Consider the following 11181-nt stretch of genomic DNA (forward strand, 5'->3'; position numbering starts at 1 on the left):
GCAAAAGATGACATGCAAATTCCACATCACAATGAAGCAAAAAACAAAGCCTTGTTCCTGTCAATGCTGCAAACATTGGATGTTTTTGCTTTGACAATATAAGAGGCGGCCTTTTCCTTTAAATTGTTTTGCTGTGAGAATTAGATGAAGCTGGAGGGAGGAGAATGCTACCCCGGTTGTTTTTAATAAGATAAGAAATGGCCCGTAATAGAACTGAAGCGAAGCTTTGCCTAACAAACTGATTGGAGAATGTGATTTATGACTGCTAATTTGGAGGTGGGAACTGTGCCAGATGTTAGGTGCTGAAGGGAAGGGAATTCAGATTTTGGCAACCATCCACGCCGTGCCGACGCTTTGTTCTCATTATTATAGGCTTTTTAGAATAAAACAATGCCTGAAGATTCTTTGAAGTGTTTCATTAGTTGGAACCATGACAGTTCCTTTTACAGCAAACGCTTCAAGTAGATTTCATATTAAATCCATGAAATTGGAATTTTCCCTTTAAAATATTTCAGGAAAAAGAACCATCATTTGGGGCTTTTTTTCCATTGTTAACATACAGGTAATCCTCAGGTTATGATCATATTTGGGATCAGAATTTCTGTTGCTAAGCAAGGCACTCCTTGTGAGTCGTACCCAATTTTAGGATCTTCCCCCCCCCCCCCACTATTTGTTAAGCAAATCACTGCGGTTCTTCAGTGAATCACACAGCTGTTAAGCAGATCTGACTTTGCTAGTCAGAAGGTGCGAGTAGGAAGGTTGCAAATGGCGATCCTGTGACCGTGGGACACCGCAGCTGTCATCAATGCATGCTGGTTGCCAAGTGCCCAAATTTGAATCATATGACTGTGGGGACGCTACCATGGTCGTAAGTAAAAGGAGGGCCGGTCATAAGGCACTTTTTTTCAAAGCTGTTGAAACTTCAAATAGTTGCTAAACAAATGTAAGTTAAGGATTGTCTGTACACAATTGCGGAGCTCCTAGTCTGGCCTCCAGTTCCATATGGACTGCTTCCATGTTTTGTGGGTCTTGGACAAGAGATCTCAAAGGGTCTTCTCCATTCCAGCTTATGGTGCCAGCAGCTGTCCCACACCTGGGCCTAAACCAGGGGTAGGCAACCTCGGCTCTTTTATGACTCATGGACTTCAACTCCCAGAATTCCTGAGCCAGCATGGCTCAGCTTGGAAACCTCTCCCTTTCCCCTCAGCATGGCTGGCTCAGGAATTCTGGGAGTTGAAGTCCATGAGTCATAAAAGAGCCGAGGTTGCCTACCTGTGGCCTAAACAAACAAGCAACTGCATCTTCTCCCTAAATGTCAACCTCATCCAGGTCTCATAGCTCTTTTGGACTGCAGTTCTTCTGCCATCATGCTGTAACAGCAGAGAAACGGCTGCAGAAGAGTGCAGCAAAGTAACTGAGCTCGGCCAACTTGCATTTTGCTCACATCTCTGTTTGAAACAGGGACCCCGATGGAGATATACTGGCTGTAGATATCTGATAGGCCAACCTTTTGAGCACCAGGGACCAGTGCACAGAGAAAAGTTTTTTCCACGGACCGGAGAGTGCGTGGTTTTGTGTGCTGCCTGCATCCCATCGATGGGGCTTTGCCTGTTTGTGCGGACCGGTTGCTGGCATGCCGCGGCCCAGGGGTTGGGGACCACTGTGATAGGCCATTAAAACAAGGGTTACATTCCTACATTACTCTGATCGAGATGGCACCTCCTATTTTTAAAAACGCTGCCACCTGTATCTTATGCTGCTCGTTGGCATCTAGAGGCCTCTGTTAGTCTTCTGATCAGGCCAAATAAAAATATCGATGGCATTTCTCATTGAGTGTATTGATCCAGAAGTTCTGACTGGTATCCATTCATGCCGCTGTGTTTTCTGTTTCTCTCCCTACAGTTGTGTGCTGTATTATTGGATTCCTGTTGGGCTTGGTTTTCGTTCAGGGATCAGGCAACTATTTTGTGACTATGTTTGACGACTATTCAGCCACTCTGCCCCTGCTTATTGTTGTAGCCAGCGAAGCTTTTGCCATAGCCTGGATCTATGGAGCGGACAGGTAATTCTCTTACTTTCCCTCCTAACTCTACCTGTTTCCAGATTGTTTGTGTCTTGGGAAGTTGAAGAAAGGTAGGTAGGGTTTAATCGTAATTTTTGCGTAACCTTTGCGCAAACAGTCTTGTTCCCGCCATCCAGCTATCTACTACTTTTGCCTCCCATGTTTTTCTTCCTGCAGGTTCTTGGATGACATAGAAAACATGCTGGGCTGGCGGCCGTGGAAAATCTACAGCTACATGTGGCGCTTTGTGAGTCTGGCAGCAATGTTGTGCCTGTTGCTAGCGAGTTTGGTATACTTGCTCATGAAGCGCCCCACTTACACCGCCTGGAACAGAGAAAAGGTAAGAATTTTATCTACTCTCGTTTTTCACGCATTGCAGTTGGCCTGCTTGTCTTGTTTGAAAAGAAAACAAAAGAATGAAATCTAGGGACATGTGTACATGTGGCATCTAGGCATGTGTGCCCGCTGCTTGTACAAATGGAGCTGTGGGCATGCACGCACCTGTCATTTCCACGGACCGCTTCCAAACGGCCCATGGCCCGGCACTCAGTCGCGGCCCAGGGGTTGGGGACCCCTTGATTTAAAGTGTTGGTTCACACAATACGTTTAGCCTTAACCCTGGGTTAGAATTTTTTAAAATGCAAGTGTTCAGATTGTTAAGCCCAAACAAATGCATCGTATTATGGCTTACCTCTGGAGCAGCATGTGGAGAAGAGCTTTTTTTCCCACTGAATTCTCTTCCTGAGGCAACCCGTGAATGTATAGAAGAGGCCTGATGTAAAAGTGAGAAGCATCTAAAATTTCCTCTCTCCCTTTCCTTTCCAGGCGGAGGAGGAGCAGCTGGAATACCCACCATGGGCCTTGGGCCTTCTCATTAGCCTGATTGTTGTGGCTGCTCTACCCATTCCAGTCATGTTTCTTAGACAGCTCTTTCTGGAAAGGTTTTCCCAACACAGCCACAACTCTGGCCAGATACCTGTACCCACCGAAGAGGAAGACAGGGTGCAAGAAAAAGAAAGTCCGGCTGATCTTGAACTCAATTCCCCAGGCAATGGTTACTTTCTTGTGCCAGCAGAAGAAGGGCAGGAATAGAATGGGTGATGTACAGGTAGTCCTCAACTTACAAACACAGTGGAGCCCAGAATTTTGGTCATAAGTCATTGCAGTCATAAGCCGAGGCACCAGGTGACCGAACTTGCTATTGCTTTTTTACAACAGTCATAAAGTGAGTCAGCCACAATTATTAAGTGAATCAGGGAGTCATTGTGCAAATCCAGCATTGCCAACAGGCATTTTTTGCCATTTTCTGCTGGAAAATGGCAAAAAATGCTGCAAATTGTGGTCATGTGACCACGGGACTCTCCAACTGGCTGTAAAAGCGAGCCAGTTGCTGAGCACCCAAAATGCAATCATGTGACCCCAGTAGGGTGCGGCAGTGCTCATGTCCGTTTCAAAGCCGAAGAGCCAGCGCTTGTCCAAGGACATCTCCGTGGTCATGTGGCCAGCATGACTAGACGCCAAAGGCGCACGGAACGCTGTTACCTTCCCACCATAGTGGTCCCTATTTTTCTACTTGCATTTTTTACGTGCTTTCGAACTGCTAGGTTGGCAGAAGCTGGGATGAGTAACAGGCACTCACTCTGTTACGCGGCACTTGGGATTCGACCTGCCAAACTGCCGACCTTCTGATCGACAAGCTCAGCGTCCTAACCCACTGAGCCACCGTGTCCCTAGCTTTTCTGAAGCCCCATCATAATTTTGAGCAGTGGTTAAGCAGCTATTTTGAAGTCCATCGTAACTCTGAATGGTTGTTAAGTGGCCAGTCGTTAAAACGAGAACTACCTGTATAAAATGTGCAATTCTCCACCCGATTGCTGCTGCATTTGCAGCCTTTGATAGCCTTAATAAGCAAAGAATATTTCTTTGGCCTCGCAGTTCTGTCCCTAGAACAAGAGGAAGGTTACTCGGGTCTAAAAGCAGAGACTCACAATAGTGACTTTAGAGGCTGACGCCAAGTCCAAGGCTTCTGGAGCTAAACCATCATGGCTCTTCCGCTGGAAGCTACAAGCTTCTTAATTTTCAACACTCATGCTTGTCCAAACCAATTCCACTCATAATAGTGGGGTGGAACCTGAGCGGCTATTGCAGGGGTAGGCCACCTTGGCCCTTTTATGACTCGTGGACTTCAACTCCCAGAATTCCTGAGCCAGCCATGCTGAGGGGAAAGAGAGAGGTTTCCAAGCGGAGCCATGCTGGCTCAGGAATTCTGGGAGTTGAAGTCCATGAGTCATAAAAGAGCTGAGGTTTGCCTACCCCTGGGCTATTGGTAGGAAGGGAATTCCAAGCAAAACAAAACCCAAGTATTTAATGCTAAGTGCTTATTTGTTACAGCCTGGTTACCCATTCCTAAGTGTATAGGATCTATATGATCACAGTGTACAGTATATTTTTTTAAGGTTAAGATGGGAGTGAGAGGGGGAAAATAATTTAAAATGGAAACTAGACTGCTTTAATGTTCTCACTTCAGCAGCGTGGTTCGCTAGTGCTTATTTTTAAACCAAGTAGGAAAAGCATGAGAAAAGGGTTTCCAGAATTCTTTTTTTAGCTCTTCTGTGGGTCATGTGACTAAGAGGAAACGGCTTAGATCAGCGGGCAACATTCCAAGCTACTGTCCAGATACCTCTCATAGAGATACATAGAGGGGATTTTTCTGACAATTTTTTTTTTAAATCCTGGCCTGATCTGGATCGTTTCAGATTTGACCTTTCTTTTATGGACAACTTCTCCCACACCAAATTTGGTCCTATTCTGCTGATGAACAGACCTATAAAGCCCCCGAGTCCCTTTACGTAATTTCTTTGCAGGATTCCTTTGGGCTGGAATCAAAGAATCAAAAAAGTAAATGGCAACACAGTCGGTGCTTTTAAAAATTAACAGGGCACTAAACAGTTGTAACTTCAAACATTATTGCAGGATTGAGCTCGGATAAATTAACCTGCCCGACATATCGGGGACTGCATCTCATTTTTTAAAAAATACAAAAGGAAGACTGCGTTATTATTCCGTTCTTTTTTAAAAAAGATCTACCCTTTGATAAGGAAAAAGGACAGAAAAGACATTTGGAAAATATAGCCCATCTTCCAGTTGGATAGTTTGTCATAAGAGCCTGCTTTTCCAATAAATGTGAATGAACGACACACAACGATTCCATATCATCTTGAAAGACACATGCTGGAGGACAGTAAAACTGTAAATGGAATGATAAAGGACCTGTGAATAAAATATATTTAAGTGGACTCTTTTCACTTTGGTGAGCCACCTTATAGTTTGACCAACTTTCAAAGAACCTTATTCTGTTCCCCATGAAGGCATCTTTATAACTGTTGGTCGGACAAACTCTTGACTGGAGAGCTACAGTTATTGGATTTCAAGGCACCACGTTCTGCAGTGAATTGTGGTGAAAGGAAATGAGGCCACCCAAAAACATGGTGGCTAAATACCATTAAAGTCAACATCAGCCAGAGCGCAGAACAACTGAAAGAAGCCATACAAGTTTGGAAAATGTAGAGACAGCTGGGAATTCCTGAGAATTGCCGGAGAGGATAGAGCAGATAGCATCCTCGTTGTGGTCATGCTCTGCAAAGAATGAATGAGATCCAGGAAGAAAAGGTGCATTTGACTCTGCTAGAGCATCTGTGTCTCACACTGTTGTGTGTTCCTCCCTATTCCCCCAAATCCATTTTAGACTAAGCTCCTCAAGAGCAAGGACCCACCCACTGACATCTGATGGCACCATGTTCTTTCATGTTCCTTTCATCTAAGCAGTGTTTCTCAACCTGGGCAGTGTTAAGAATTCTCCAGCCAGCCATGCTGATTGGGGACTCCTGGGAGTTGAAGTCCACACCTCTTAAAAGTTGTTGAGGTTGAGAAAGACTGTTTTAAAAACTTAACTGTTATACTGGTGACTGGGAGGGATACCTTCCTCAGTCTGGAGGATCTCTGGCTATGCAATGCGACCTCTTAGGCGGGTTGTCACAAATATTTAAAAATAATTGGAAAAGCAAAGTGGTCAAAACACATTGGAGGTTTTGCTCCTTGTTTAACCTGCATAAGGACTGCGTAAAGCAGTGGTGATGGTGCCGTTTGAAAACTAGTGATAACTAAAATACTGCTAGTGGTATGTTTATTCCTTGCATAACCCTAGGATCCCCTGGGGTTGGTGGATGGGTGGATCACAGTACCAACAAGAATGCGAACTGCAGTCTTACTTCAGTAAGATTCTACTTCAGTGAGAAATAAAGGGGAGGATGGACTTTTCCAGTACTTAGTCAGAGATTATAGCTCAAAGAGCTAAAAACTTTGGAGAAGTAGTCAATGGACTGCTTATTTTTATGATATTCTCTATGGGGAATTACTGGACTTTTTCAATAGTTCAATAAATGAACTGTATGTTGGCGTTTAAATTTTGTTTTGAGGACTTCCCTAATGCAGGGCAGAACAAAGCAAGTAATTAAAACTCCACTGTTCTGGTGATGGGTGTCAGTTTCTTGCGAGGGAACGGAACCTGAGGTCTACAAATGAGCCTTAAAGAAGAAAGCAAACCTCTAATTGTTTCCCCCTTTCTCTTCAATAAAAGGTGTTTAGCACAAATAGTTGCATTGTATTAAATTCTAGGGTGGGAAACTGATTTCTGTCTTGGTTCATTTAAACTTCTTTATCATGCGATAAAAGAAGTACAGTGGCAATGAAGATAAGTTCTCAGGTTCAAATTGGGGAAGTTTTCCTTGCTCAAATTAGGGCACTTCAAAACATAGATACAGCTGTCACGATTTATTTCATTTTGATTGGGCAGCTTAAGGACATCTCAGTCACTCTTTGTGCTATAGCTAGGGCTGTATAAAAAAACAACATTCCAAAATGTGAAATAGGTGGTTTCAAGGATTTTGGAATTCACCAATTCCTCATTCAAAATCAGATTTCATGAAATTTGTACCCCAAATGGTTCAAAATATAATATTTTCCGTATTGTGTCTGTTGCCTTGAAACTCAGTTGCCCAAGTTCAGCATGGAACTAACAAGAACTTGATCCCTGAATTTGAGAAAGACAATTTTACCTTTGCAAAGGGCTTTCTTTGCCCATTTGAAAGTATGAATCACCCAAAATTCAAATCACCAAGTAATATTTTCAATCTCTCATTGCAGCAGGCAGTGGTCCCATCGTATTTTAAGGTGGCCATAATTTTGCCTGTGCCGAAAAAAGTCCACAATTACAGACCTCAATGATTACTGTCCGGTTGCACTGACATCTATCATTATGTAATGCTTTGAGAAGCTGATAAATGACATTATTGTATCCAGGCTCCCACCAGGATTTGGCCCGCTTCAGTTTGCCTACTGACCAAATCGCTCTACAGAGGATGCTATTTCTTCTGTTCTCCATCTGAGCTTGGAGCAGTTAGAGGAAAGAAATACTCTTGTCTGTTTGTTGTTTGTCGAATTCAGTTCAGCATTCAACACAATCACTCCTCAGCATCTAGTAGATAAACCGGGCCCTTTAGGCTTAAACATTCTTTTGTGCAACTGGATTCTTGATTTTCTTACTAACAGGCCCCAGTATGTGCGAGCTGGAACAAACATTTCTAACACCATTTTCTTGAGCACAGGTTCTCCTTAGGGCTGCATCCTAAGTCCGCTGCTGCTCACCCTGTTGATCCATGACTGTTGTGCTAGGTTTGCCACCAACCCTACTGTGAAATTTGCAGATTATACAACAGTAGTGGGCCTTACTCAAGATGACAGTGAGGGTGCTTACCGCAAGGAGTTTGAGGGTTTGGTGAACTGGTGTACGGAAAACAGTCTAGTTTTAAACATTGGAAAAAACTGAAGAGATCATTGTCGATTTCAGAAAAGGCAGGCACAGCCACACTCCTCTGTGCATTAACGATTCACCTGTGGAGATGGTTACCGGCATCAAATTCCTGGGTGTGCAGTTAATAAATAGGCTGGCTTGGTCGCTAAACAGCGAGACACTAGTGAGCAGCGCCTGCATTTTCTGTGTCGCATGAGAAAAGCATGTTTTTCTTTCTACAGTGGGACGATTGAGAGCATCCTGTCATACAGCATCACAGTCTGGTTTGGAAGCATCACTGCTTCAGACAGGAAGGCGGTGCAGAGAGTGGTGACGATGGCCGAAAAGATTATTGGCAGTTCCCTCCCTTCCATCCAGGACATAGCACATAAACGTTGTTTGAGCAGGGTCCGCAAGATTGTCTGGGACACGACACATCCTCTTCACAATGTATTTTCTTTGTTACCTTCTGGGAGGAGGGGGCTCCGTGGTATCCGAAGCAGAACATCCAGATTCAGTCACAGTTTTGTTCCATACAGTATTAACCTGAACTCTAAAGCTTCCTCCTTCCATTATGTATTCAACATGGACAGTGATAAATATTTATATGTTACTTACAGTAATGGCCAAAATTGTGGAAATCTTTTGGGAAAAATGTATTTTTGAGGTTTGATGGCTAATAACACCACTTTTTTTGGAGTAGTACCATAAAATTATATATCAGTGGAAAGATAATTTAGTCAAGAATGTAATGCAACAAAGTTTGTTTAATTATCTGTACTGTATTCTATGAAAAGTTATAGCCAAATAACCAGAAAAAGGAAGCACAACTTGCTTAGGTTGATATCAGGTGGCTTTCCTTCATCTGATTGTAACCAATCAGGTGTCATCTTGTTTTGGCAATGAGATCACAGTAGGATTCAGTTATTGATGTCATGTATTGAAGCTGAGAGGAGGACATTTGTCAGTGTGTTATTTGATCGCTATCAAGTTGGTTGGGTTTTTTTTCTTTCATTTAGTGAGCTTGTAAAACATAATAAAATTAAAGTAATGGTGCAAAGAGTTGACTAGTTGCCCAGAAAGCGATGTAAAATAGTATTATTAAGTGAACAAGGCTACAGTTTTAAAGAAATTAGAAGAAAAAATGGTGGAAACTTAACCAAAGATGGTATTTCTACTGTACACTTTTTCCAAAAGGTTTCCACAATTTTGGCCACTGCTGTATATGTAAGGATGTAGGTCTATACATATGTTGTATATAGTATGTTTAAATGTGTGTTATGTATGCGTACACTTTGAGAACAAGCAGCTAAATTTCATTTTTAATGTGTGCCATTGTGCCCACAGTAAAAAATGACAATAAAGGTATCTCATCTTATCTATCTATCATCTATCTATCTATCTATCTATCTATCTATATCTAATTCAGGCAAAGCAAAAAGCATTTATTAAAGGATGGTCAAGTCTTTTTATGGGGTACAGAAACAAATGACAAGTGCATTTTAGATATGTGACACTCTAGAGCAGGGGTCCCCAACCTGAGGGCTGCGGCTCACTAACGGGCCGTGGCTTATTTCCAACCGGGCCACGTGAGTGGTGGGCGCTGGTGCTCACAGTCCTACTCACGCACAAATGAAGATGTGTGCGTGTGTACCTGCCGCTCACACAGAACCATCCTCTCTCCCCCGCGCTGAGCCACGAACCTTTAGAAAGCAAGTGATCAAACAATAAAAAAAACCTTTATACTTAAAAGTTTCAAGAAAGGTAAAACCCAGCTGGATTTATGGGTTACTCTTTTCTCAGCTGGATTTCTATTTTTCTTAAAACTATTCTGTGAGACTTGAAGAGAAAACATCAATTCTAGACAAACAGATACCAAAAGTGGTAAATGTATGGGTGTCAGGACCCACCCCAAACCACGTCTTAGGAAGACAAAAACTCTGGGAGTCAGTTCTAGTCCAAAAGGAATCTTTACTAGGACATGCTTGGTTGTGGGAATACAAGACAGGACTTGGTATTGTTTTACAAATTGAAATTTTATAAAGGGTACGCAGTTCAACCGCCCCTTCCCTCAACCCCATTTGGTCAGCCCCCATCCTTCTACTTCATGTCAACCCTTTCGTGGGGGGGGGGGAAGGAACTTTGAATCTTTATGGTTATTGCCTTCTTCCTCTCCCCCTCCCTTTTGATCCCCCTAGTTCAAAAGGTTTACTTGGTCTTTGAAATAATCTAAGGCAGGCTGAATCCACATATACTCCTCCTTCCTCGGGAGATGGCAGAATCCGTATGGGGGGGGATAATGTTTTAAACATACATTTATGAATGTGATATAAATGGATTCTGACAATGGGTTTCATTTCTCTTAGCTGAGTTTGTATCATTCTTAAAACTAGCAAGTGTATTCAGGAACTTTCAGAATAAGTTGTCTTGTTTAACATCAAAAACACAGGATTGTTGAATATCAAATGGCTTGGCTAAGAAGAGGGAAAAATGTTTTCCTGAAATGAACAAAAAAAAAGGTCTAAACTGCCATGTTAAAAGTACTAGTATCACCTTTAAAAAATGCTAATGCTGAAGCCTAAAATGTCAGGTAACTAACACATGATTTGAGTTCCACGTAGCTAAACTTACATCTCTGAGTATTTGAAAATGGTCAACATAAAATGGCAGTGCCTTAACAGGAGCTGATTTGACTGCATTTTCTGATCTTTTTTTTTTTTTTAAAAAAAAGACCAGCTGCCTATTCCAGTTGTGTAAACTCCTAATGCTGTATGCATGGAGGAAGAACGAAAACTGCATTTGATTTAATGTAATTGAAATTAAAACGTAGTTGATATGTACTGATAGAAGAAAATAGTTGTAGCTCAGGGTTGAACTTGTTCTCTGAGTTTGGTGGTTTTCTTGTAGATATTTCATTACCAAACTAGGTGACATCATCAGCACTATAAGAGAGTGGGGTTTGCATTGGTGTTGTTATACCTAGTACAGTAATGAAACATCTTCAAGCAACCACCAAGCTCAGAAATCACCACGAACCCCATAGTAGTTGATATGCCTCCATATGTTAGAATGTTTACTATCAATTTAAAACTACACAATTTTAATATTTGGAGAACTCTGCAAACTATTAAGAATCATCTAAAGCCCTAGAACCTTAGGGTGTATATCTTGGATAACACGGGATGCCCTAGTTAGGGTAACAAAGTATTCAACTTTAGGGTACCTAAAACTGAAAAAAGAGAATCTTTGGCTTTATCCGGTGCTTTATTAT

The 11181-nt window shown here is 42.3% G+C and overlaps 1 protein-coding gene across 2 annotated transcripts in view; it reads left to right on the forward strand.

Annotated features, from left to right (window-relative positions):
• Positions 1-3314, forward strand: part of LOC308677528 (sodium-dependent neutral amino acid transporter B(0)AT2-like) — a 48192-nt gene extending 44878 nt beyond the window's left edge. For both annotated transcript variants that reach the window (XM_081344005.1, XM_081344004.1), the window contains 3 exons: positions 1903-2062; positions 2240-2402; positions 2888-3314. In XM_081344005.1, the coding sequence (XP_081200131.1) occupies positions 1903-2062; positions 2240-2402; positions 2888-3154 (590 nt within the window). In that variant the 3' untranslated portion in view covers positions 3155-3314. The remainder of the gene's footprint in view (positions 1-1902; positions 2063-2239; positions 2403-2887) is intronic.
• The last annotated feature ends 7867 nt before the right edge of the window (positions 3315-11181 follow it).

Source organism: Vipera berus (assembly GCF_964194415.1).
Source record: "Vipera berus genome assembly, chromosome: Z".
Taxonomy (NCBI): domain Eukaryota; kingdom Metazoa; phylum Chordata; class Lepidosauria; order Squamata; family Viperidae; genus Vipera; species Vipera berus.